This window comes from Hypanus sabinus, chromosome 6, assembly GCF_030144855.1.
Source record: "Hypanus sabinus isolate sHypSab1 chromosome 6, sHypSab1.hap1, whole genome shotgun sequence".
NCBI lineage: Eukaryota > Metazoa > Chordata > Chondrichthyes > Myliobatiformes > Dasyatidae > Hypanus > Hypanus sabinus.
Window position 1 is genome coordinate 77,352,687 of NC_082711.1, and position 24,483 is coordinate 77,377,169.

General features: G+C 41.0%; 2 protein-coding genes across 4 annotated transcripts in view; one reads left to right on the top strand and one right to left on the bottom strand.

Annotated features, from left to right (window-relative positions):
* The window catches only part of cobl (cordon-bleu WH2 repeat protein), a 322,888-nt gene that overhangs the window by 18,000 nt on the left and 280,405 nt on the right, over positions 1–24,483 (top strand). The window lies entirely within an intron of this gene.
* hus1 (HUS1 checkpoint clamp component) lies at positions 2,257–24,257 on the bottom strand. 2 transcript variants are annotated; one of them, XM_059972458.1, is made up of 9 exons: positions 24,143–24,257; positions 22,571–22,698; positions 16,905–17,081; positions 16,004–16,111; positions 12,622–12,696; positions 10,532–10,631; positions 4,545–4,676; positions 2,887–2,973; positions 2,257–2,551 (listed from the first exon to the last, which is right to left on the bottom strand). In XM_059972458.1, the coding sequence occupies exons 1-8, from the start codon at positions 24,222–24,224 to the stop codon at positions 2,891–2,893; spliced, it is 885 nt and encodes a 294-aa protein (XP_059828441.1). In that variant the 5' UTR covers positions 24,225–24,257; the 3' UTR covers positions 2,257–2,551; positions 2,887–2,890. The 2 variants fall into 2 exon arrangements, with proteins under 2 accessions (XP_059828441.1, XP_059828439.1); XM_059972456.1 differs by having other exon boundaries at positions 2,257–2,973.

The window sequence follows — 24,483 nt, forward strand, 5'->3', positions numbered from 1 at the left end:
TTAAAAATTACAATTGAAATAAAGTAAAACTGCATTAAACTAAAAACAGAAATTTTAAAGTAAAGCTCAAATACATGTGAATAAAAATTAAAGCACTATTGTTTAAGTAAGTTGCCTGTTTCTTTGTCTTAGAATCCACATTTGGACTGCATATTAGTTTAAGCCTGGGGAACCCCAGGAAAGTTTCGCTTGAATGCTGAACAACTTTGGAGACCAATGATATGGCAAACTTCTCGATTTGGGATTCCAAATCATTCAATAAATCCAGATTTACTTAGTTCAGTTTCATTTGGAATTGCAGAGAAACCCCAGCATGAGTTCACGTATAACTTGCTGACCAAATGTGCTTTTTTTAGTTCAGAATTTATTGGCCATCCACAATTACCATCAAGGTGGTGAAAAGCTTTGCAAGGTGTCCCACAATGCTTTTCAGTAAAGTTCCAGCATTTAGACCAGTGATCATTTTCGTGTCAAAGTGATATGCAATGCACTTGTACACAGAACATCATATCATAGGGACAAGGCCTTCAACCCAAAATGTCTGTGTTAACCGCAGTGCTGATTTAAACTAATTTTAACTGCCCACTTATTGTCTATATCCTCAATTTCCTGCTTATGTGGTTTTCCAAATGCATGTATTCCTGCTGTTGTTCTTCCCATGACCATGTGGGTCTCCTCCCACAGTCCAAAGATGTAACAGTTGGTAGGTTAATTGGCCATTATAAATTGTTCCATGATTCGGCCAGAATTAAATCGGGGAATTGATGGGTGGTGAAGCTCTAAAGGCCAGAAGGGCCTACTCCATGCTGTATCTCAATAAATAAATAAATATAAATGTATTTGCTTCCACAGCACCTCATTCCAGGCACTTAATAACCTCTGCATAAAAAATAACTTGCCAATCTCCTTCAAACTTCTTCCCTCTTAAAGCTCTACCCTCTAGTATTTGAAAATTCCATCCTGGGGAAAAAAATTTGATTATGTAACCTGTCTGTTCCTGTCATAACTTTATGGGCACACTCAATGGGCCAAATGGCTCCATTCTGCTCCTATATCTTACGGTCTATCAGGTTGTCCCTCAGATTCCAGTACTCCAGAGAAAACAGTTTGTCCAACTTCTCCTTACAGGTAATACTCTCTAATCCAGGCAACATCTCACTGAGCCTAATCTACACCCTCTTTAGATCTTTTATTAATTGCAATAATACACACATCATTCTGAATGTGACCTAATCAAAGTTTTTCAATTGCAACATGACTTCCCAAATGTTACACTTAATTTTGACAAAGACAAGCATTACATACCTTCCTTGTCACCCTATCCACTTATATTGCCTTTTACAGAGAACTGTGGACTTGCATACTAATTACATCAATACTCCTTAGGGACTTGCCATTTACCATGTACTTTCTTCTTACATTTGACCTCCAAGATGAAAAACCTCATGCTTGCCAGATTAAGTTTCATCTGCCAAGTCTTCCTCACCTCCATCCATATTTCCAGCTAATCTGTATCCTGGGTATCCATTTGACAACCTTCCGCAATATCCACAAAACTTTCTAATTGTCCCACTTTCATCTTTCATTTGAATAACGCTGCCCTGTTTCTCTTGGTGATTCATATTGTTAGTTTTTGAGGTGCTCTCAGAGTATGAGATGGTACGTCTGCAGTAGTGATTGTTTCAAGTGATTGATGAAATGCCAATCACTCAGACCACTTTTCCTTGATTGTTTTTAGCTTCCCGAGTTGTTGGAGTTGCATTCTTATGGGTAAATGGAAAGTGCCTTGTAGGTCGTGGAAAGGCCTTAAGGTGTCAGGAGCAAATCATTCCCCTCTAGATAACTAAGCTCCCCCTGCAGCTATCATATTTATTATGTGGGTATTCCAGTTGCATTTTTGATTACTGATGATGATCAGAATATTGATGATGGTAAGTTTGTGAAGGCAATGTAATTGAACGTCAAGCAGAGGTTGGAGGTGGTCATTGTCTGGCACAGTTACGGGAAAATGTGGCTTATCCCTTAACATTAGCCTATATCTGAATCCTGTTTTCGGCCCTGCTGAAGATAGGCATGGTCAGCTTCGTTTGCTGAGGAGCTTTGAATAGAATTGAACATGATGGAATCAATGGTTAACATCCCCACACTTGACCTTATGGTGGAAGGAAGGTCATTGATGGTTGGGCCACCACTCTGAGAAATTGTTAATAGTCATGTCCTGGAGCTAGGATATATGAGAAAACTGGAAAATTATCTCTACTAACTTAGCATTTATTTTATTGCTGAATGAGTGGTTACAAAACCAAAACTATCCGTGTACATGAAAACAGGGAAGATGAACAAAGAAACTGTCAGGACATAACAACTGTGAAGAAATAATGATACAAGTACCAATATTTTTGTTAACACAACTGTTGGTGAAACAGTAAACACATTGCAGCAACTTATTAGAGTAGGCACAGTATGGTCGGCACATTCCTTGGTTATTCAGGAAACATGAGCACAGAGGAAAAGTAGATCTTAAGTTGATAAAAAATGTGATTCTTTTACTCTGGAAAAAAATATATAACAATATGATAAACACTTGAGTTGAATATACACTTATTTAAATTAAGAAACTTTTGAACATCTATAGTCAATAAGACAATGTTCTAATTTGCTGAAGAGAGATATTTATCTTGCTGAGTCTGAAATGCTGTCAGGCTTTGTTTTCATCTTGCAATCATTTTTCCAAGTTTTAAAGCTTACACATTTCTTGTAAAAACTACAATGCTTGCGCTAATTCTCAGCTAGTGGAGTCATCTTCTTTGCAAGGTTGCTCAGTCTTTTCAAGAAAGTGCAATAATTCCACAAGAGCCCACAACGTAGTTAAATGTTGATAGCTACCTTCTTATGCAAGAGCAGGTATAAAGTACTGAAGAGAGACATCGTCATGTAGCAAAACAAAATGAATAACTTTTTTATTCACTATATCTGTAAAAAAAAAGAGTTTGGTTAAAATGGAACCAATAATTACCTCTTATTTCCTATGAAGAAAATTTTAAATATGTTATTGAGATCTGCCAGTTATAAAACCTAGGTCATCCAATACAAATTCCTTGTCGTAGTAATATGGCCGGCAAATTATTGACTTCGGCTTCTGTGCTTTCTCCTTTTCTCTCTAACCTTCCATTCAAATGTTTTTCAGCAAAATTTATGTTGTTTCATTTTCAGGCTAAATTTCTAGATCAGATATACAAATTATTGAAATAAAGAACAAAGAATAAAAAATAAATGGAAGAGATGAGACAGAAATGAAAATGTACATTAAAGAAGTGGAAAGACGAAGAGTTTTGAAAGTATTTAAGAAGAAAATTAATTTCCAAGGAAGGAAGGAAAATTAATGTTTGAAATATCAGTGGCAACTGTTTATTGGTCATATGCTTACTCTAATGTGCACCCTGCAATACTTTTTTTTAAGTTGATGATAGTTAAATGTTAATTCGAATATTTTACAAATAGTACTGTGTAAAAGTCTTAGGCACATATATATAGCTAGAGTGCTCAAGACATTTGCATAGTACTGTAGTAATTTTATATATTGCACTGTATTGCTACCTCAAAAAAAATCATGACATAAGTAAGTGATGATAAACCTGATTCTAATATGGGTCTCTATTGTGGATTTCGAGTGGGGATGAGGCAGGGAGAGGGGAATCATGGCTGGAAAAGGGGAGAGAGTGGGAAGCATCAGAGAGACATTATGTAATGCCAAAATTCATAAACCAATTGTTTGGAATCAAATAACTTTGCCTAATGTCTCAAGGTTGGGTGTGTCTCTATTTCCCACCCCTGATATTCCTTCTCTGCCATCTGCCCTACAACTCTACTGTGGCACTCCACCGGAACCATTCCCAACATCCTTTACAACCAGATTTACAAATTTGCTTTCCGTTCCACATTGGCAAATACAGTACCATGCAATGGTCTTATGGACATATCAGCTCAATGAGAAAGGAAGAACAATTTTGAATATTTAAAACTCATTTTTAAAACTCAATATTTAAAACTAAATTTAAAATTATTTTCCCTCTGCTGCTAGATCCCTTTTCCAAGAATCCAAGGTAAGTGCTAATTCAGCAAATTTTCTGGTAAACTATTCTTTGATTTTGAAAAATATTTTATGTCAGTAAAGAAATGAACTGGTACAATATTGCAGGTGATGCAATTTTCGATCCAGATACCGTGTTGTTATGGGAGACCCTATATTTAATATCTTTACAAACTGCTCTACATGCTCACTGGATTACAATGCATAGAGAAAGAGAAATTAAGGATGCCTTATCTAACAATTGATACTATGATATTGAAGGAAAATAATGAAATTCACAATTTTATTTAAAGAATTTAAGTAAATATTTTTTACTCAAGAAATCTAGAATGGGTGAATTATTATCACAGTGGGAGGATGGATCACAAAGATCAGAATTACAAAAAGATCTTGTCCTGAAGATAGAGTCCAACAAATTCTTTGTCAAATAGATTAAAAAGAACTCTCTACTCACTACATATAGCCTTGCTTGGATTGACCTGTTGCCCAGCAAGAAACTGTAGAAGCCTCTTGATATCAATCTTTGCTTTAGCCATATTTGTTGAATCTCTTCTTTGGAAAGAATAAGATTGGGTTTCTTCTTCAACTATTTAAAAGAATATTTTAGATAACATTTAACAAACAATCTACTGCATCATAACCCTTTTGCAAAATACAAACTTAAAAAAATCTGTTAACAATATATTTATCAACTTGAACTTGTTAATTCTAATAATGAGATCTTGTAGCGATGTACTACATAAAGAGCTCGATACAATGACATGCAGTCGGTAAGTCGTTTCGAGACTAGTTTATTCAAACTTCATGGCGCTGGCATTTAATCCCTAGTGCCCGCCCTCTCCAGGCGGAAATGACATCGGGGTGCAGTACCAAAGTCTCCCCCCCATGCACTGGCTATTTGTGAGCCGGTTCGCCTGCGCAGAAAGTGAGTCGCCACATAACCCCCCCACCCCGGAACTGGCGATACACCCCCCAATGTCCACAGTCTGGATCAGCCTCTGTTTGGGAGGTCTGCCTCTGCGCCGCAGTGCCTGAACCTCAACCGGCTGCACCAAGTCCACATGGGCTGGTTTGAGTCGGTCCACTTTCCCCCCGATGTCCAGAGTGTACGTGGACCCATTGTTGTTGATCACCTTGAACGGCCCCTCGTACGGCCGCTGTAGAGGTGCCCGGTGTCCACCCCTTTGTACAAACACTAACTTACAGTTCTGCAGGTCTTTGGGTACATGGGTTGGGGTCCATCCGTGCTGTGAAGTTGGTAAGGGGGCCAGGTTGCTGAGCCTCTCGTGTAGTCCATCCAGGACTGCTGCGGGTTCTTCCTCTTGCCCCCTTGGGGCTGGTATGAACTCTCCTGGGATGGCCAGGGGTGCACCGTACACCAATTCGGCCGATGAGGCATGCAGATCCTCTTTGGGCGCTGTGCAAATTCCAAGCAGGACCCAGGGAAGCTCGTCCACACAGTTAGGTCCTCTCAGGCGGGCCATGAGAGCCGACTTCAAGTGACGGTGGAAGCGTTCTACTAGTCTGTTCGACTGTGGGTGGTAGGCAGTTGAATGGCATAGCTGCGTTCCCAACAGGCTGGCCACAGCCGACCACAGGCTGGAGGTGAACTGGGCACCTCTGTCGGAGGTAATGTGGGCCGGTACCCCGAAGCGTGCTACCCAGGTTGCAATCAGTGCTCAGGTGCATGAATTGGCAGATGTGTCGGTGAGCGGGACCGCCTCCGGCCACCTCATGAACCAGTCTACCATAGTTAGGAGGTACCGCGCTCCTCGGGACACTGGTAGGGGGCCCATGATATCCACATGAATGTGATCGAACCTCCGGTGGGCAGGTTCGAACTGCTGTGGCGGGGCTTTAGTATGCTGCTACACCTTGGCTGTCTAGCACTGCATGCACGTTCTGCACCGTTCACTGACCTGCTTGTGAAGTCCATGCCACGCGAACTTGCTGGAGACCAGCCGGACGGTTGTCCTGATAGATGGGTGTGCCAAAACATGTATGGAGTCAAAAACTCGCTGCCTCCAGGCTGCCGGGATGATGGGGCGAGGTTGGCCGGTAGCCACGTTGCACAGGAGGGTCCTCTCACCTGGGCCTACGAGAAAGTCCTGCAGCTGCAAACCCGAGACTGCGGCCCTGTAGCTGGGCATCTCGTCGTCTGCCTGCTGCGCCTCCACCAGTGCTGCATCGTCCACCCTCAGGGACAGGGCCTGGACAGCTGGTCTGGAGAGTGCATCCGCCACGACGTTGTCCTTTCCCGAGACATGCTGGATGTCCGTCATGCACTCGGAGATGTAGGACAGATGTCGCTGCTGGCAAGCCGACCAGGGATCGGACACCTTCGTGAACGCAGGTCAATGGTTTGTGGTCCATGAACGCGGTGAACGGCCTGCCTTCTAAGAAGTACCTGAAATGCCAGATTGCCAGATACAGTGCCAGCAGCTCCCAGTCAAAAGCACTGTACTCGAGTTCGGGTGGCCGTAGGTGCTTGCTGAAGAACGCCAAGGGTTGCCAGCCCCACTCGATGAGCTGCTCCAGCACCCCACCGACTGCTGTGTGGGATGCGTCCACCATGAGTGCAGTCGGAACGTCCATTCTGGGGTGCACCAGTATCGCGGCATCTGCCAAGTCTTCCTTGGCTTTAGCGAAAGCGGCCGCGGCCTCCTCGTCCCAAGTAATGTCCTTGCCTTTACCCGACATCAGGGTGTACAAAGGGCGCATGATACGGGCTGCTGAGAGGAGGAAACGGTGGTAGAAGTTCACCATACCAACTAACTCCTGTAGGCCTTTGACTGTGTTGGGCTGGGCAAAGTGGCGGATCGTGTCTACCTTGGAGGGCAGAGGTGTTGCCCCATCTTTGGTAATCTTCTGGCCCAGGAAGTCGATGGTATCGAGACTGAACTGACATTTGGCCGGGTTGATCATGAGGCCGAAATCACTCAGGCAGTAGAGCTGGCGGAGGTGGGACAGATGCTCCTGGCAACTACTGCTGGCTATAAGGATGTCGTCCAAATAGATGAACGCAAAGTCCAGGTCAAGTCCCACCACATCCATTAGCTGCTGTGACGTCTGTGCGGCATTCTTCAGGCCGAACGGCATTCGGAGGAACTCATGTACCAGTCTTTTCCCTTACAAGTCAACCAGCAGGCTGTGAAGAAGTCCGCAAGAAGTCCGCCACAAGGAGTGGTTGGGCCACCGTGGCCAGTGTGAAGTCCCACGTGAACCGGCTGGCGCCGAACTGCAGCTGCACTGTGCGGGTGCCGTAGGTCCGTTATCTTGCTGCCGTTGGCAGCCCTCAGGGTGGGTCCTGGCTTCCTGTTGCGGGTGTCGTACCCCATCAGGGGCAAGACGCTGATTTCCGCTCCAGTATCGACCAAGAAGCGGTGTTCCGACTGTTTGTCCCAGACGTACAAGGGGCTGTCCTGGTGGCCAGCCGCCATAGTCATTAGCGGCAGCTGGCCCTGGCCCTGGCCCTTGTAGAGTGGGCGACTACGGCAGGCTTTTGTGCCCCACTGCTGGTGGTAGAAACACCACTGTTCACTGGCCTCCTCACTCCTGCCTCTGTGTTGTGTGCGCCCCCCTGCCAGGCCTGGTCTGGTCTGCTGTTGGGCGCATGGCCTGGTCATCTGACCAACGGACGCCACGCTCTCCCTCTTGGCTTTCCACAGCACATCTGCCCGGGCCGCCACCTTCCGGGGGTCGCTGAAATCTGCGTCGGCCAGCAGCAGATGTATGTCCTCGGGCAGTTGCTCTAGGAAAGCTTGCTTGAACATGAGGCAGGACTTGTGTCCGTCAGCCAGGGCCAGCATCTCGTTCATCAATGCTTACGGCAGTCTGTCTCCCAAACCGTCCAGGTGAAGCAGGCAGGCACCCTGCTCGCGCTGTGAGAGGCCAAAGGTCCCAATGAGCAGCGTTTTGAATGCTTCATATTTGCCTTCTTCCGGGGACGACTGTATGAAATCCGCAACCTGGGGGGCCGTCTCCTGGTCAAGGGTGCTCACCACGTGATAGTAACACGTGGAATCAGAGGATATCTGCCGAATCTGCAACTGGGCTTCTGCTTGGCTAAACCACACGCATGGTCGCAACATCCAGAAAGTCAGCAGTTTTAGCAAAACTGCGTGAACAGATGAAGAGTCGGGTCATCTTTGGTCCAAATCCCGTTTGGACCGTTGGGGTCACCAATGTAGCGATGTGCTACACACAGCGCTGAAATAATGACACGCAGTCGGTAAGTCGTTTCGAGACTAGTTTATTCAAACCTCGTGGTGCTGGCATTTAATCCCTAGCGCCCGCCCTCTCCGAGTGGAAATGACATCATAAGTGCATTAGCAAAGTCTCCCCCGGCGCACTGGCTATTTGTGAGCCGGTTCGCCTGCACAGAAAGTGGGTCGCCACAATCTTTTATTTTCGTGGATTGTGTGGAAGATTCCCAAATAATACTGTAGGATATGAAGCAATTGCAGATAAATGGAAAATGCAAGTTAATCCAGCCACGTGTGAAGTACTGCACTTTGGAAGCAAAAATGTAAGGGGAAAGTACACAGGATCCTTAACAGCATTGATTCACAGAAAGATTTTGAGGGACCAAGTTCAATGGCTCCCTGAAAGTGGCCACACAAGTTGATAAAGTGGTAAAGAAGGCATAGGCCATGCTTGCTTTTTTTAACTCGAGGAAATGAGTTAAAGTGTCAGTACGTTATGTTGCAGGCCACTTTTGGAGTACTGCATTCATTTCTGGACAACCCATTCTAGGAATGATCGGAGGCATTGATGAGGGCATAGAAGAGGTTTATACTAGGATGCTGCCTGGATTGGATGGCATGTGCTACAAGGAGGCTGAGGAGAGATCTGAAAGAAATTTATAAAATTTGGGTCATAGATAAATAATTGTTATCTTTTTCCAACAGTGGAAATCTCTAATACCTGAGATTTTAGTGCAACACATTTTAGGTGAGAAAGGCAGATGCATGACACAAGTTTTTTTCATACTCTGGCTGGCTGTTGGTGTAATGGCATCAGTACTGGACTTTCAGGCAGATGGCCCTGAGTTCAAATTTGGCCAGGTCCCAACCTGGGCAGCAGCAGAAGAAAGGCCTGGCAATCTACATTTGTATCTTGCCACGAAAACCCTGTGGATAACTACACTATCCATAGGGTCACCATGAGTCAACAACAATAATGACAAGTGTAATAAACAGAATAAACTAAAAAATATTAATGGGTTTGAATTGCTATTCTGAATGAAATATGTCTCAGGCTGTTAAAAGAAGCAATAGGGAAATTGCAGAGGCTCTTACTATATTAGGTGCATAAGATGATGAGAGACATTGATTGCTTGAATAGTCAGAGGCTTTTTCCCAGGGCTGAAATGGCTAACATGCGAGGGCACAGTTTTAAGTGCTTGGAAGTAGGTACAGAGGAGATGTCGGAGGTATGTTTTTTTTAATGCAGGGAGTGGTGAGTGCGTGGAATGGGCTGCCAGCAATGGTGGTGGAGGTGGATACCATAAGAGACTCCTGGATAGGTACATAGAGCTTAGAAACATAGACGGCTATAGGCAACCCAAGGTAATTTCTAAAGTAAGTAAATGTTCGGCACAGCACTGTGGGCTGAAGGGCCTGTATTGTGCTGTAGGTTTTCTATGTTTCTATGATAGTTGGTAGGTGATGGAAGAGGCAGGTACAATAGAGGTATTTAAGAGGCTCTTCAATACACAGATGAATATGCTGAGAATACAGGGATATAAAGCACTTGTAGGCAGATTGGATTGGTTTGATTAGGCACGATTAGAATGTGGAGGTTGAAAAGTTCACAAAAGCAGGGACTGCTATATTTTTGCAGCCTGAAATTATGAAAGTTAAGTGGAAAGTTAGCACCAGCCCAGAATCAAAAAAAAATCTGGAACCCAGTGAAAAATGAGGAAACAATCATTCAAATGCCAAATAGTCTATCCTTACTGAAAATCAATACAACAGTGTCAAATGTTCACTAGAATGATTTTTGTTTTCAATTTGCTGTCAAAGACCCAACAAAAAAGTAATGATGGTTTTTCTTCATTAGCCAGATAGAATAACAATGACTTATTAAGTCAACACTGTTATTAGATATATTCATAATTTTCCATGTAAATGCTGTTATTCCATTTACTGGGATTAATTTTGGCATATAGCTTAAGCTGCAAGACAAATTAAGTATGAAGATGAACAAAACAAATGAAATTATGAAAAGAACAATTTAAGAATTAGGTAAAAAAAAACATGCTTTTCCATCATGACTTTTAATGGTTTTGACTATTATTGACTATGCAACAGATAATTAAAAAGTTACCATTGGAGCAATATTGAAAATAAATGTAGAACCAAGCTTAAAAGTTCTGCACTCCTTTTGATTTTCTTAAAATTTTCCAATGTGTACATTTTAATTTTATACATTACTTACCCCAAGGAGGATTCCCAAGTTCCTTAAAATGTGTTGTGACAGACACCAAATCAGTGTCAATTTTCAAATTCATTTCTCCATTCTGATTGGCTTCAATTACCTAAATTGCACAGATAAAAAAACATATTTGACTTAAGCTAGTCATTAACACCATTACTGAAAGGAGAAACTCATCATGACTAAATTAACTAACAATTTCAAATAACTAAGGAAATATTTCAGTTCAAGAATGTGTGTCTAAAATTATGCTAACAATAATTTCATCAGCAATTGATGGATTATGTATCTCTGAGTAGCAGCGTCCTGCCAGTACAAATGGCATTCTGCTGCTTCCTTTCACAAATACATATTCAACAATGAGGTAACACTGGGTCCTTAAATAAGGTGAACCTGACATCAATTGTAGCGAAGTTGTTGGAGAAGATTTATATACATTTGGAAAGGCAACACTTGATTAAGAGACAACAGGATAGATAGTGTCTCGGAAATCTGGTTGAACTTTTTGATGTTAAAAAGGAGTCTAACAAAAGCAGGGTGGAAAATGTTGTCTATATGGACTTTAGAAATGTCTTTCACAAGATCAAACATTGAGAGCTGTTTCAGAAGATAAAGGCATGAGGTATTCAAGACTTGTTGACAAATTGGTTCCAAAATTACCTGGTGATAAATAGCAGAGACTAGGAGTAGCTGAACATGTTTATAACTGTAAATCTATATCAAGTGGTGTATATCATGGATAGAGGATAAAACTTTTGTTGTTTGCAATATATCTACGCATACGAATGGCATGTATGAGAATGTAGATGCAATGGTTAGATGCCATGACAATTTGTAGAATCATAGACAATGAATAGGTTATTTAAAGATATAGCATGACAGAAATCAGTTGAAAAGTTGTGCAGAGCAGTGGCAGATGGAATTTCATCCAGAGAAGTACAAAGTAATACACTTTGGGAAGTCAAATTCTGTTCAGATATACAGAGGAAATGACAGGCATCTTAACAGCATTACTGTACAGAGAGATCCTGGGGAGCAAACCCATTGTATCCCAAAAAAGCAACACACATGGGTAGTATAGCGAAAAGGCAATGGTTTACTTGCCTTCATAGGACAAGGTATTTGAGTTGGGATGTCATGTTGCAATTGTAAAAAATGTTGGTTTGACCACACTTAGATTATTGCTCAGGATTAGTGTGGAGAGGCATCATATGCAAGGCAGGCCTTGACACTTTTCTGTGCTCTACCATCCCATGACTCTATGTATACCCACATTCTGATGTCTCAACTCACTGCTGGCTCCTTTTGCACAACTCTACAATTTCCCCCCACATATTTATTCAATTCCCTGATCAGCGGACAGTACATTCCAGGTTCCAATTATTCACACCACATGTAAAAAAAAATAGCTATCATTCTTAATTCTTCCATGTTTTATCACTTGTGACTCATGCTCACAACTCTTCCATCTAAGGAATGAGCCTTCCATTATCACCTGTACGCACGCTATTCAATATTTTATATATTTCTATCAAACCTCCCCATAAAATAAAGATGGCCCTTGCCAAACTAAAACACAATACATTCACCATTAAATATAAATAGAGAATTTTGTGGGCCAAGAATCTATTATCTAGCAGCTGAGCACTTGGGTCTTAAAGACCTAGTATAAAATACAAAATGGGATACCTTCAATAATTGTCTTGTTTTATACATAAACCACTTCATTTTATAGGAGTATTTCACTGGGTTCAACACCTGTTCAATGTATCACTGAGATCAAAGTGTGATTTCTGTATCAACTTCACTCTTCTAGCAGACCTAAAATTTCTTAGTTCCCTTGGATACCAAAATAATCTGTTCATCTGTCCCAAATCGTCCTCTGACTGAGCACAAACAGCTCTAAACAGAGAATTCCAAAGATTCATAAATGAAAAACTTCTCACTAAATTATAATATCCCCATTCATTATATGTAGATAGAATACTTAAATACTTCTGATTTTCTCTTCCAGCAGTAATATTTTTCAGCAATTAAGGTGGCAATGTAAACAAAATGGAAAACGAATTAATTGAGCAGAGTCACACACTCACAATATGGTTAGAAAGATTCTTCATTCTTTCCACAACACTCTTCATGGTCTTCAGTACTGGGAGATAAATACTGACCTTGAAAATCAATGATAAGTAGATTCATACAAGAAGTACATGAATAATTGCATTAAACTTAGGTGCAATATATAATAAAGGAAGGATGGACTAAATAAATGCATATGTTAGCAATCCAGCCTTTGGCAGAAATGTGTTCAGTAACATTAGGAGGAACTCGATGTATTTTTCTGCAGAGATGGGAACAAAGGAATAGTACATAAAAGGCTAGTTGGAATTGGGCTAGAGTTGGTGGCCAAGGGTAGATAGAAAATATGCTATTCAAAAATCATAACAGAGGTAAACTGATATTTAGCTGACCTTTGAAAAATGCAGTCTTCCATTCAATGTCTTGTGACCACATATAATCAAAATCCGAAAGAAAGACTGTTTTCAGTTCAGTAAGATAACTTTTCTTTAACCAATATGCATCATTTCTCATGTCCTAACATTTAACTTAACTGCACTTTTGGCAGGTTAGTATATTTTATTAATTTTTCTGCAATGTCCTTTTTTTTAAATTGTAAGAATTAAGATTATAACAAAATAGAAAGCATAGCTGATTCTCTATAAAAGCAAAGAAAATTACAGATGTTATAAAGGAAGATTATTGTTGTTTTTGTTTATATATTTAATTGTAATTATACTCTGAAAATAAACATTTGGAAAGGCTTCCTGCTCTCATAATTGTGATGTTTGCCTGGCATAGTCATTTATTTTATAATCCATGCTCACTCCCTCTCTCTGTGGCAAATGGAAACCTCTTCCTCAATGGGGGAAATCGTACAATTTCAAAAACCATGTTTACTTAGCTGCCCAGACGACATTTTACCAGATTGGCATCTCATCTATCGAAAATGCATATTACTTGGCCACGTGACACTCAATGGACATTAAACCAAGTAATATAATTTGTCGACGTTTCGGGCCAAGACCCTTCGTCAGGACTAACTGAAAGGAAAGATAGTAAGAGATTTGAAAGTAGTGGGGGGAAGGGGAAATGCGAAATGATAGGCTCACCACCATTCAGTGACAAGTGCTACACCTGCCCTTACACTTCCTCCCTCACCACCATTCAGGGCTCCAGACAGTCCTTCCAGGTGAGGCGACACTTCACCTGTGAGTTGTCTGGTGTGGTATACTGCGTCCGGTGCTCCCGGTGTGGCCTTTTATATATTGGTGAGACCCAACGCAGACTGGGAGACCATTTCGCTGAACACCTACGCTCGATCCGCCAGAAAAAGCAGGATCTCCCAGTGGCCACACATTTTAATTCCACATCCCATTCCCATTCTGATATGTCTAACCATGGCCTCCTCTACTGTCAAAATGAATCCAAACTCAGGTTGGAGGAACAATACCTTATATACCGGCGGGTAGCCTCCAACCTGATGGCATGAACATTTACTTCTCTAACTTCCGTTAATGCCCCTCCTCCCCTTCTTACCCCATCCCTGACATATTTAGTTGTTTGCCTGTTCTCCATCTTCCTCTGGTGCTTCCTCCTCTCACCCCTTTCTTTCTCCCGAGGCCTCCCGTCCCATGATCCTTTCCCTTCTCCAGCTCTGTATCACTTTCACCAATCACCTTTCCAGCTCTTAGCTTCACCCCACCCCCTCCGGTCTTCTCCTATCATTTCGCATTTCCCCCTCCCCCCACTACTTTCAAATCTCTTAGTATCTTACCTTTCAGTTAGTCCTGACGAAGGGTCTCGGCCCGAAACGTCGACAGTGCTTCTCCTTATAGATGCTGCCTGGCCTGCTGTGTTCCACCAGTGTGTGTTGTTTGAATTTCCAGCATCTGCAGATTTCCTTGTGTTTGTAATATAATTTATGCAGTCTCTGCAAATTGGTCTTTCAGGATCCAAGGACACATTACATCAACCCCTCAGCTTCGCTTTCCTTTAACCAAAGTATGAGTTAAAAATTTCCTTTTATCTATTAAATCACTCCTCATTACCCAACACTTCAAGAATCACATTGGCTCTCATATACCTTACTTTAGCTCTGATATTAGTTGTGATCAAAGTAGCACTTACAAATAAATATTAAACACAAAGTACACTGCTGATGCTGTGGTCAAATCAACATGAGTCCTGACGAAGAACCTTGGCCCGAAACGTTGACTGTTCCTTTCAACGGATTCTGCCCGACCTGATGTGTACAAATAAATATACCTCCTACAGGATATTGTAATCATCATTTCTAAATTTAGGCTTCTGGAGGAGTTTACTAGCCCAAAGCACAAGGAGTTAAGATGTGTGAATGGGGTTGAAGTAAACATTAGTATCTGAGAAGTTGTTTAATCAGATCAATTTTTCTCAAAAATGCAACATGGTACAATTCCACATAACATGACTCAAGTATAATCTGTTTGAAAAATTCTATTTTAAGAATAAGGGCTTCACGTACAAGGGAAAATGACCAATTTTACCATCTCATCCAGTCTCACACCATCCCAAATTGGTTATATATTTCTTGATTGTCACTAGGTCCAAATTCTAGAATTCTCTACCCAACCACATTATGAGAATATCTTCAACAGAAGCACTCTAACCATCTAGGAAGGCGACTTACAATCACCTTCTCCAGTGCATTTTAGGAAAGGGAAGTAAGACACTGATCTTCACTTAAGGGTGAAGCAGAAAGAATCAACAGCTTCAATTGCTTGGATGTCATCATCTTGGAAGATCTATCCTAGGTCTAAAACATAGATGCAAACATGAAGGAGATATGCCAGTGCATCTACTCTTAGAAATGTAAGGACTTTGAAATTCAAAGACTCTGATAAACTATTACAGTGGAAAGTATTCCAGCTGGTTGCATCACAGCCTGGTGTGGAAACTGCAATGCACAAGAAGGTATAAAGAAAAGTGGGCACAGCCAGTTCCTTCTCAATTTGTACCAATGTTGCTATGTTTATTTTGTGTGATTTTTGTACAATTTCTGTTAATTTAAGTTTATTAACTTATAGTTGTGTTGTTTGTAAGGTACTGTGCTGCTGCTGCAAAAGCTAAATTTCATAGTATTTGTACCCTGGACATGTATACCTTTAATTATAAATTAAATTTGACTTGCCAATTAGGAACCAAAATTAATGCTGTCCTTGGCAAAATGTCCACTTTTCAGAGAGAAAAAAAATAAAGGAAGGGTTTCTCTATTCTACTACTATACGGAAAGGAATCTGAAAATAAACCAAATCAAAAATCCTACTGTTAGTAATGAAGGATCTTCCAGCAGTCCTACAATTAGATGAAATAAATGTATTTAATATTAAAGTCTATTTTTAGGAAATGATAATGTAAAAAGAAATAAACCTCATTACTTACATCAAAATCTGGAACACTGGGTTCTTCAAAATCATTCCAAAGCTTTCTGGGGATAATGCTAACAGGAATGTCATGTGTAACAATGCGACTGTGGTGAGAAAGTGATGGCTACAAAAACAGGAAATAAGTTATGTCTAACTTTTCCAGCAAATAATAGAAATAGAATTTATGTACAATTGTGAAATTGTCAATAGTTTGTGCATGGAATTCGACAACTGACAATTTTACTTTTAAGCACAGATGTTTTACGTAACAACACATTTGAGGAGTTCATTAATAAATTCAGGTTCCTGATTCTATGCTGATTTACAATATTATCTTTATCTTCTGCTTTATTTTCTTTTTAATTTCTTACTGTCGAAAACACTATTATACAGTATCTGCAACTCTGGTCTTTTGCTGTCGATTTCCTTTATAGTTTAATTTCCATTCAGCCATCCTCTTTGACATGTTTCAAAATGTTGCACAATAACCTCCCTGCTCCTGTTATTTGCCTTGGCAAATGAAAGCGAGCATTGTACATTAGGTGATTGTTGGACTTTTACATAAAGGTCCCTTTGTTTCTCAATACTGCCAAGGGCCTCACCATTCATTGTGTATGTTCTAACCTACTTAGTCCTCCCAAAATGCATCACCTCATAATGATCCATATCATAAAGCTAACCTTGTACAGCACTGACATGAGCTACAGGGGAAATATTCCTTACTACAGCTCACAAAACTGTCAGAATTATCAAACAACTAAGCAGCAAACATCATAAAAATGTTAAAATCATTTTCACTCAGGATGTAAAAATATTGATGCTTACAGTAGAGAAAACATTTTTGGTAAAAGACATATAAAAACTGCTAGTATCACCACATAAAAACTGCTGGCATTATATATCTTCAAAGGCCTTACCAGTTCCACAGCAATGGTAATGCATGGACAATGCTTCATGGTCAGTTTTATTTTCACAGCTTTTGCATTCTGGGAAGTTTTCAATGACCTTGAGAGGTTTTCAGGTGTTAGTTCCAGATAAATTTCATTATATTCAGCTGATACACCTTCAATCTGGAATTCATCAAAAAAATTGCCCTGCGCATTTGAAGAAAGCACACGTGTTAAGTTGTTGAGACATGCAACACTTACAAATATGAGGTAGTTAGGCTTTTTAGGGTCGCTTTTACAGGAGTCACTCTCAGCACAGTTGATTGCTAACATTTTGAAGTAACAACTTGCTACAGGGGACAAAAGTCAGTGTTGGCAAATTTATTCTCTGATATCTTGCCAATCCTATATCTTGCACCAGGCAGTCTGAAATGTCTTTTCAATGTGTTGGCAAAACATTGAGATGTGGCAATGGGGAGGCAATTATAGGGAGAACAAGGGAAGAAATGGAACAAGGGTCAGACATTGCTCAGAGAAGAAGAAAATAAATGAGTGATGGCCAAATTGAGTCTTTTTCAATCTATCACAATCACACATATGGTCAATTCACTTTTCTAGACATCTTATATAAACTAAAGTGTCATGATGACATTAATTTTTAGAAATTCAAGATTAAGAATATGTCACCACAGAACAAATCATCAGGAGCAGGCAGTTTCTATCCTAGAGCTTCCGGTACTTTTACATTGGAAATTAACAGATATCTAATCATTAATAAAATAAAGTAAAAAGTAAAGTAATATAAGAGAGAAACCAGGATATTACAGACCAGTTTGCCTGGCATCTGTCACTTAAAGATTATTATAATCTACAAATAAGGATGGAACACTCAACCCTTGAAAATTTTCAACCAGAGTGATAACATGGATTTTGTTTTAGAAAAGCGGTCACACCTGACAAACCTTACCATAACTTTGGTCAGATGTATGTTTACATCTGAATTATATGTAAAGTTATGCATAGGAATATGTTTATATTCTTCGGAGGTAATTAACTAAGATCAAGTTTACTGGATTGAAAGTAAATTATCGATGAGCAACAGAAAGGAGAAAGAAGGGATAATGGATAAGTATTCAGATTAGCAGAAATAAAAACAGAAAATGCTGCTAACAGCAAGTTGGGCAGTAGCTTTGGTTAGGGAAACAGTTAAGAGCAGTTTTGATAAGAGAGAGTTAATTTTTCAGATCAATATATGTTTGTGAGAACTGCAAAATATAGCAAACAAATATTTGTAAAATGCACAGAAGATAGGAAGAATGGTAGGATAAAGGCAAATCTCCGATAAGGGGAGACCAAATGGGTTAACACCGCAGTGAAGAGATATAAAGATAAGAGATTCTGCAAATGCTAAAGTCTTGTAGAAGAACCTCAGCCCGAAAAAAATTGTTTATTCCCTTCCATAGATGCTACCTGACTAGCTGAGTTCTTCCAATATTTTGTATGCAGAGGCAGATTGTGTTTACTTGGCCATGTTACATTTTGCTAATAGTAAGGTTGAAGTTATGTTCTTTCAGGTCAGGCTGTAAGAACAGAGAGAAAACCTGATCATTGATAGATGTCTGGCAGGAAGATGTAGCCAGTTCTGATATAGGCAAATTTAATTTTCAGTCAAATTAGGAGGGTGGAACTAGTAGCATATGTCAGAGCATCACTTTGCAACAACTTATGTGTGAAAAATTTAGAGAATCATGGTCTGATCAGGGACAGTCAGCATGGCTTTGTGAAGGGGAGATCGTATCTAACAAGCCTGACAGAGTTCTTTGAGGAGGTAACCAGGCATATAGATGAGGGTAGTGCAGTGGATGTGATCTACAAGGTTTGGATGTGATCTTTGACAAGGTTCCACAAGGTAGGCTTATTCAGAAAGTCAGAAGACATGGGATCCAGGGAAGTTTGGCCAGGTGGATTCAGAATTGGCTTGCCTGCAGAAGGCAGAGGGTTGTGGTGGAGGGAGTACATTCAGATTGGAGGGTTGTGACTAGTGGTGTCCCACAGGAATCTGTTCTGGGACCTCTACTTTTCGTGATTATTATTAACGACCTAGATGTTGGGGTAGAAGGGTGGGTTGGCAAGTTTGCAGACGACACAAAGGTTGGTGGTGTTGTAGGTAGTGTAGAGGATTGTCAAAGATTGCAGAGACATTGATAGGATGCAGAAGTAGGCTGAGAAGTGGCAGATGGAGTTCAACCCGGAGAAGTGTGAGGTGGTACACTTTGGAAGGACAAACTCCAAGGCAGAGTATAAAGTAAATGGCAGGATACTTGGTAGTGTGGAGGAGCAGAGGGATCGGGGGGTACATGTCCACAGATCCCTGAATGTTGCCTTACAGGTAAATAGGGTAGTTAAGAAAGCTTATGGGGTGTTAGCTTTCGTAAGTCGAGGGACAGAATTTAAGAGACGCGATGTAATGATGCAGCTCTATAAAACTCTGTTTAGGCCACACTCGGAGTACTGTGTCCAGTTCTGGTCGCCTCACTATAGGAAGGATGTAGAAGCATACATTGGAAAGGGTACAGGAGGAGATTTACCAGGATGCTGCCAGGATACCAGGTTTAGAGAGTATAGATTATGATCAGAGATTAAGGGAGTTAGGGCTTTACTCTTTGGAGAGAAGGAGGATGAGAGGAGACATGATAGAGGTGTACAAGATATTAAGAGGAATAGACAGAGTGTACAGCCAGTGCCTCTTCCCTGGGGCACCACTGCTCAGTACATGGCTTTAAGGTAAGGGGAGGGAAGTTCAAGGGAGTTATCAGAGGAAGGTTTTTCACTCAGAGAGTGGTTGGTGCGTGGAATGCACTGCCTGAGTCAGTGAGGGAGGCAGATACACTAGTGAAGTTTAAGAGACTACTAGACAGGTATATGGAGAAATTTAAGGTGGGGGGTTATATGGGAGGCAGAGTTTGAGGGTCAGCACAACACTGTGGGCCAAAGGGCCTGTAATGTACTGTACTTTTCTACGTTCTAAAAAAGCTTTATAACCAAGTTTGCAGTAACGTTAAGAGGGACAGCATTATATACAACGCAAGTTAAAGCATTAAATCTCAAGATTTTATCTTATCATGTGATATCACTAGAAATACCAACATTCACTGAACTGCCAGTTAACTTGTAATTCCCATCTGTGTATTACGCATTCCTGCTGGACTCACCGCAATGAAATACAAACATTCTAAATTACATTTAAAAAAATCTTTTTTTTAACAGAGTTTCAACAGAAGCATTTACAATAAGTTCAATAGGCTTTCTCCAGCAGAGATGTCAAAAGATATCAGGGAGCAGCAGGGCAGAACCATGGCCTTACAATGCTCAGCCCTACACTACCTCGTGGGAGGCTGCAACATCTGATTTCCAGGTCAATGTTCAAAGTAAATTTATTATCAAAGTACATATATGTCACTATATACGATTCTGAGATTCATTTTCTTGTGGGAATACGCAATAAATCTAATACCATAATAGAATCAATGGAAGACCACACTCAACAGGGTGGACAACCAGTGTGCAAAAAATAACAAACTGCAAATATAAAAGAAAAAAAAGGAAATAATATTAATAATAAATAAGTAAGCAATATGAAGTGCATACTTAGAATATGAGATGAAGAGTCCTTGTAAGTGAGTCCATAGGTTGTGGGAACAGTTCAGTGATGAGGTGAGTGAAGTTATCCCCTTTGATTCAAGTGTCTGATGGTTGAGGGTTAACAAATGTTCCTGAACATGGTGGTGTGAGTCCCGAGTTTTCTGTGCTTTCTTCTGATGGCAGCAGTGAAAAGAGAGTTTAACCTCCAGTTCGCCTATCAGCCCCGACTAGGAGTTGAGGATGCCATCATCTACCTGCTGAACCGTGTCTACACTCACCTTGACAAGCCGGCGAGCACTGTGAGGGTCATGTTTTTTGACTTCTCCAGTGCGTTCAACACCATCCGCCCTGCTCTGCTGGGTGAGAAGCTGACAGTGATGCAGGTGGATGCTTCCCTGGTGTCATGGATTATTGATTACCTGACTAGCAGACCACAGTACATGCGCTTGCAACACTGTGTGTCAGACAGAGTGGTCAGCAGCACTGGGGCTCCACAGGGGACTGTCCTGTCTCCCTTTCTCTTCATCATCTACACCTCGGACTTCAACTACTGCACAGAGTCTTGCCATTTTCAGAAGTTTTCTGATGACTCTGCCATAGTTGGATGCATCAGCAAGGGAGATGAGGCTGAGTACAGAGCTATGGCAGGAAACTTTGTCACATGGTGCGAGCAGAATCATCTGCAACTTAATGTGAAAAAGACTAAGGAGCTGGTGGTGGACTTGAGGAGGGCTAAGGCACCGGTGACCCGTTTCCATCCAAGGGGTCAGTGTGGACATGGTGGAGGATTACAGATACCTGGGATACGAATTGACAATAAACTGGACTGGTCAAAGAACACTGAGGCTGTCTACAAGAAGGGTTGGAGCCGTCTCTATTTCCTGAGGAGAATGAGGTCCTTTAACATCTGCCAGACAATGCTAAGGATGCTCTACAAGGCTGTGGTGGCCACTGCTATCATGTCTGCCGTTGTGTGCTGGGGCAGCAGGCTGAGGGTAGCAGACACCAACAGAATCAACAAACTCATTCGTAAGGCCAGTGATGTTCTGGGGGCAGAACTGGACTCTCTGACGGTGGTGTCTGAAAAGAGGATGCTGTCCAAGTTGCATGCCATCTTGGACAATGACTCCCATCCACTCCATAATGTACTGGTTAGGCACAGGAGTACATTCAGCCAGAGACTCATTCCACCGAGATGTAACACTGAGCGTCATAGGAAGTTATTCCCGCCTGTGGCCATCAAACTTTACAACTCCTCTCTTGGAGTGTCAGACACCCTGAACCAATAAGCTGGTCCTGGACTTATTTCCACTTGGCATGATTAACATAATTATTTATAGTTTTATTTTGCTATATTTCTGCATTATTCTTGGTTGGCACAGCTGTAACGAAACCCAATTTCCCTCGGGATCAATAAAGTATGTCTGTCTGTCTGTCAATCTGGGTGGCAGGGGTCCTCGATGATAGATGTTACTTTCCTGCAACAGTGCTTAGTGTAGGTTTGCTCAATGGTGATAAGGACTTTACCCATGATGGACTGGGCTGTATCCACTACTTTTCGTAAGATTTTCCGTTCAAGGGCATTGGTGTTTACATATTAGGTTGTGATGTAGCCAATCAATATACTTTCCATCATACATCTATAGTTTATCAAAGTTTTAGATGTCATGCTGAATTAGTCTCACAGAGGCATTACAGGAAAGCTCAACAGATGAGGGAGTGCAGGACAAGATGACCATCTGTTACAAAATTCATTGCATTTCATTCCTATGTCTTCCGTACTGCATTCATCATTATATTCGCCCATTCACCATGGCCAATATTCTCAAAGCACCATCTCCAAATACGAGTAAAGATTTGGCGAGGAAATTCAAGGAAAGAGGATAACTAATGATAAGAGCAAACATTAGCAGTGAGTAAAAGTTGCTTTAGAGATCAATGTAAAAGTGTCAGTTTGCACATAAACATAAATACAATATTCCATATTGGGTACACAAAGTAAAATTATACCTATTACCAAAAATCTTAATTAATTCAGTTAAATTTCAGTTTACCTGAAATAGCTGACACCACATAGCAACACCTCCACTAGCAACTTTGTCAGATAAGATGAAGAAAAGCTTGTCAGAACTAAGTCTTAAAATACATGTTTTTGTGAGCTTTGATATCGTATTCACTATACCTGTGGATATACAAAAAATTCAATGATTAAGATGCAGAATTTAGTCAAGATGATTCCAAGTCAATTCTCACAATGAAGATAGGATGTTCTTCAATTGATTTAGCTAAGATTCAGCCTAGTTTTGCTCATATCTGATCGATGTTGCAAAATAGATCACTGCATTGTTATCAAACATTAAGCCTGACTTTATCCTTTTTCGGGAAAAGTAATAACATTTGGAGCTCCTGAATCAGTGAGAAAATTCTGGTAGCAAAGTCCAAATACCTTTTAATGATTCAATGATTCTCCTCACTCAAAGGGATCTAATTTGGTCTTTTGGTTATTAGCGGTGACTGGAGGCTAATTTTCAATATGGAACTATAAAAATAGCAGGTCAAATGTGAAAAGTTAATTGATACTGGAAATTAAATAAATAAATAAATATTTGTCTCAATTTATGCACTAAAATTAAACTAGTAATTCTTGTTTCCACTGATTTGCAGTTAAATGCCACCTTTCAACACCTGAGCATTTTTAAAGCTAGTGAATATCCCGTCACTGCTCAGGCAGACAACGTAGTCGCTCCTGTACATGCAGTAATTCCTCAGTAGCAACACATTGAAAATAATCGGATAATGTGTTTGCAGCAACATTAGCTGAAGGATAAATGTTACACTACACACTGGAAAGCATTCTCCTGCTCTATTACTACATATAACAATCTGACAGATCAAAAAGGTACTTGAGCAAAGCTTTATTTTTGGAATAAAGTTTGGGAAGACACTGGATTCATAGTTCAAAGATTGAGCCTCAAGTACAAAGGTTTAATTTCATCAATTTCTCTCAAGTAGCTATGTTGGTCAGGGAAGAGTAATAGAAGTTCCTGGAGAAACAGCCAGCATGGAACTCCTAAAATGAGATTCAAATATACAATTGTGGGAAGAGAAGGCACAGATCCAGAACGCAACAATGAGCTCCAGGGCTTTGAAAAGGAAGTGGATGAGAGTTTTGGATAGTAATTTCCGATGATGGATATTCTGAGGAAAGAGAAACTTGTAAATGTAGGGAGTACCGAATAACACTTCCCAAACTGCAATTCCTCTGGTGGCTCAGTTTTACAAACGGAAGCCAGAAAAGAAAAACATTGGGGTTGATGACAGAGGGGAAGGGCAAAAAAAAAAGTGATTTGACTGAATTATTTCAGCTTCTAGCTACTATCGGAATGGAGAAAGGAACACAGAGATCATGGAAATTGACTCAATTAAATACAAAGCTTGCAGAGAACGAAGCTAATTGGGGGTAGGGGGTATCTTTTCCGCCTAATAAGTCAACGGTAAATGGGACAGCAAGTGCTTCTGCCTCGGTCAGGAGTGGACCCTTGTCCAGGATACACTCAATGCGCTGCGCTCACTGGGAGCCCCTATGCACATGCACACGCACACAGCAACTACCAACCGACACTCACGAGTGAAATGATTCAAACAACCGACATCCACAATTTTCGCTCGAAACTTCATAGCCGCCAGTGAGAAAAACGTCACTGCCATAGTACTTCCGTCCGCTAGCTGAGCGTCATTTCCGCCATGGTCAAGACGCGGATCGGTTACCATGGCGACAAGCAACAGCGGATGTTCCACAGCCAGAGAAGATTTTGCATTGGCACCCGCAATCAGGGCGACACGGTTAACTTTGGCCCAGTGGACAGAGGGAAAACAGAGGCCGCTGTGATGGATATTCACTGTTCTTGTTTTTCTTTGCCTACTTTGCTTTCTAAGCAAGCATCTGAAACTTGCACGATCACAAACA